The following is a 1,748-nucleotide window of genomic DNA, read 5'->3' as shown; positions in this document are numbered from 1 at the left end:
TACGAAATAAAGATTTCAACAAATGCAGCTATCGCGACCTTTACGCAATCAACAATTAAAATAATTAGCTGCAACTAGTAGGATTATTACATGTGAACGCGTAACATGTGCTCGGCGAAAAGCAATTAACGACACGGGGCGAACAAAAAAAATTACAAATATTTATATATTAGGAGTAAACGTTTTTTTTGCATTTAAGTGATAAAAAGTAATATGGCGCTTGCACAATTACCCCCCATACCAACGACGGAAGTGGCGAAGCTAATTGATCTACACCTAGGCGATATGCGCGATGCCGATCCTAATTGGCAGGTGATCGACTCACCAATTTCGGGACGCGGCGTGTTTGCGCGACGTGACATCAAGCGAGGCGAGCTAATATTTCGTGAACAAACGCTACTTAATGGACCCACTGCCTCCAAGGATACGCTGTTGAATACTTGTGCAGTGTGTTTTTGCCTCCTAGAGGGCCCTATGGAGGAAGTGCTTTGTGCCGCCGGCTGTTCGCTGCCAGTTTGTAAGGTTTGTCAGCAATCGGGGCGCCACGACATGGAGTGTAAGCTTTTCCGCTTTTGGGTGCCCAAAGATACTACGCGCATTAACCCGTATTCGCTACGCATACTGAGTGTAATGCGCTGCTCCTTTTTGATAGCGGAGAAGCGCAGATTATTGCTTGCCATGCAGGCCAACAGTGATAAATACTTCTTGCGTGAAGTGGAACGCGCGGCGGAATGTTTTGAAAATTTCCCCAAAGACAAGGCAACTCTGAGCCTTTTCTATCGCACCGTGTGTATTTATAACACAAATGCCTTTGAGGGCCGCAGCATAGTCGATGGATATGAAACATCGGTACGCGCGCTTTACGCGCTGGCAGGACTTATGAATCACAACTGTACGCCAAATTCATCCCACCACTTCGAGAATGAGCAAACTATTGTGGTGACAGCGGCGCGCGANTATGTTATTCAACTGTGAAATATGTTCGTATGTGAAAATTAGTGGTGCGCTGGCGTGTGAAACAAATTTTTCGGAAGCAAGGCATATGAGATAAGAATTTTCGAAATCATTAGTGATAAAATTATAAATTTGTTATATGAATACGCCCGTTAAAATATATCAAATTGTGCGTGTGTGTGTGTATTGGTGTAGATCAAGTCAATGCTCTAAATAGAATCCAGGGAAATTTCATAAAAATTTCACTTCAACTTTTCAAGTCAACAGACGTGTCCCACCAGTAAAATTCTTAATTGGTTTGCCTTTTGCGAATTAAAAAAAGAAAATTGTTAAAATGTGTGACAAACAGATACAAGCATGTGACTTTTCGTCACCAATTACCTTGATATTCCCATTCTATTTCAAGAACAACAACAGCAAGAAGCAAAAAACACTGCGATTAAGCAAAAAATGCAAAGTAAACGCGCACCAGTTGCCGTACCGTTGCTGATATATCCACATGGCTATTATGGAGGTGTTGAGTTGTTGGCCGGTCGCTTGGCACACGCCGCGGCCGAGACCACAATCGCGAGAAGACAGACATATTCGAAATCATTTGTTGTACGGTGGAACGATTGATGGGCTCAAGCATATTTTTGCGAAATATGCGGGTTTGCGACTCAAGTGTCCACTAATGTGAATATGTCAAATCTGACATTGTCATCGTAAATTTTGATATTTTTAATGGTAAATGTACACAGAACGTTTTGTCATACGAGTGCGTTGTCTACGTACGGATACTTGAAACTTCAGAC

General features: G+C 42.4%; 1 protein-coding gene across 1 annotated transcript; it reads left to right on the top strand.

The window, feature by feature from the left end:
• Positions 1 to 213: 213 nt before the first annotated feature.
• Positions 214 to 975, top strand: LOC108355952 (protein msta-like). Its single transcript, XM_017607083.1, has one exon. The coding sequence runs from the start codon at positions 214 to 216 to the stop codon at positions 973 to 975; it is 762 nt and encodes a 253-aa protein (XP_017462572.1).
• Positions 976 to 1,748: the final 773 nt, after the last annotated feature.

This window comes from Rhagoletis zephyria, unplaced genomic scaffold (assembly GCF_001687245.7).
Source record: "Rhagoletis zephyria isolate East Lansing unplaced genomic scaffold, Rhagoletis_zephyria_1.1 Rzeph_scaffold_52438, whole genome shotgun sequence".
Lineage (NCBI taxonomy): Eukaryota > Metazoa > Arthropoda > Insecta > Diptera > Tephritidae > Rhagoletis > Rhagoletis zephyria.
This window is presented reverse-complemented; position numbering and strand designations above follow the sequence as displayed.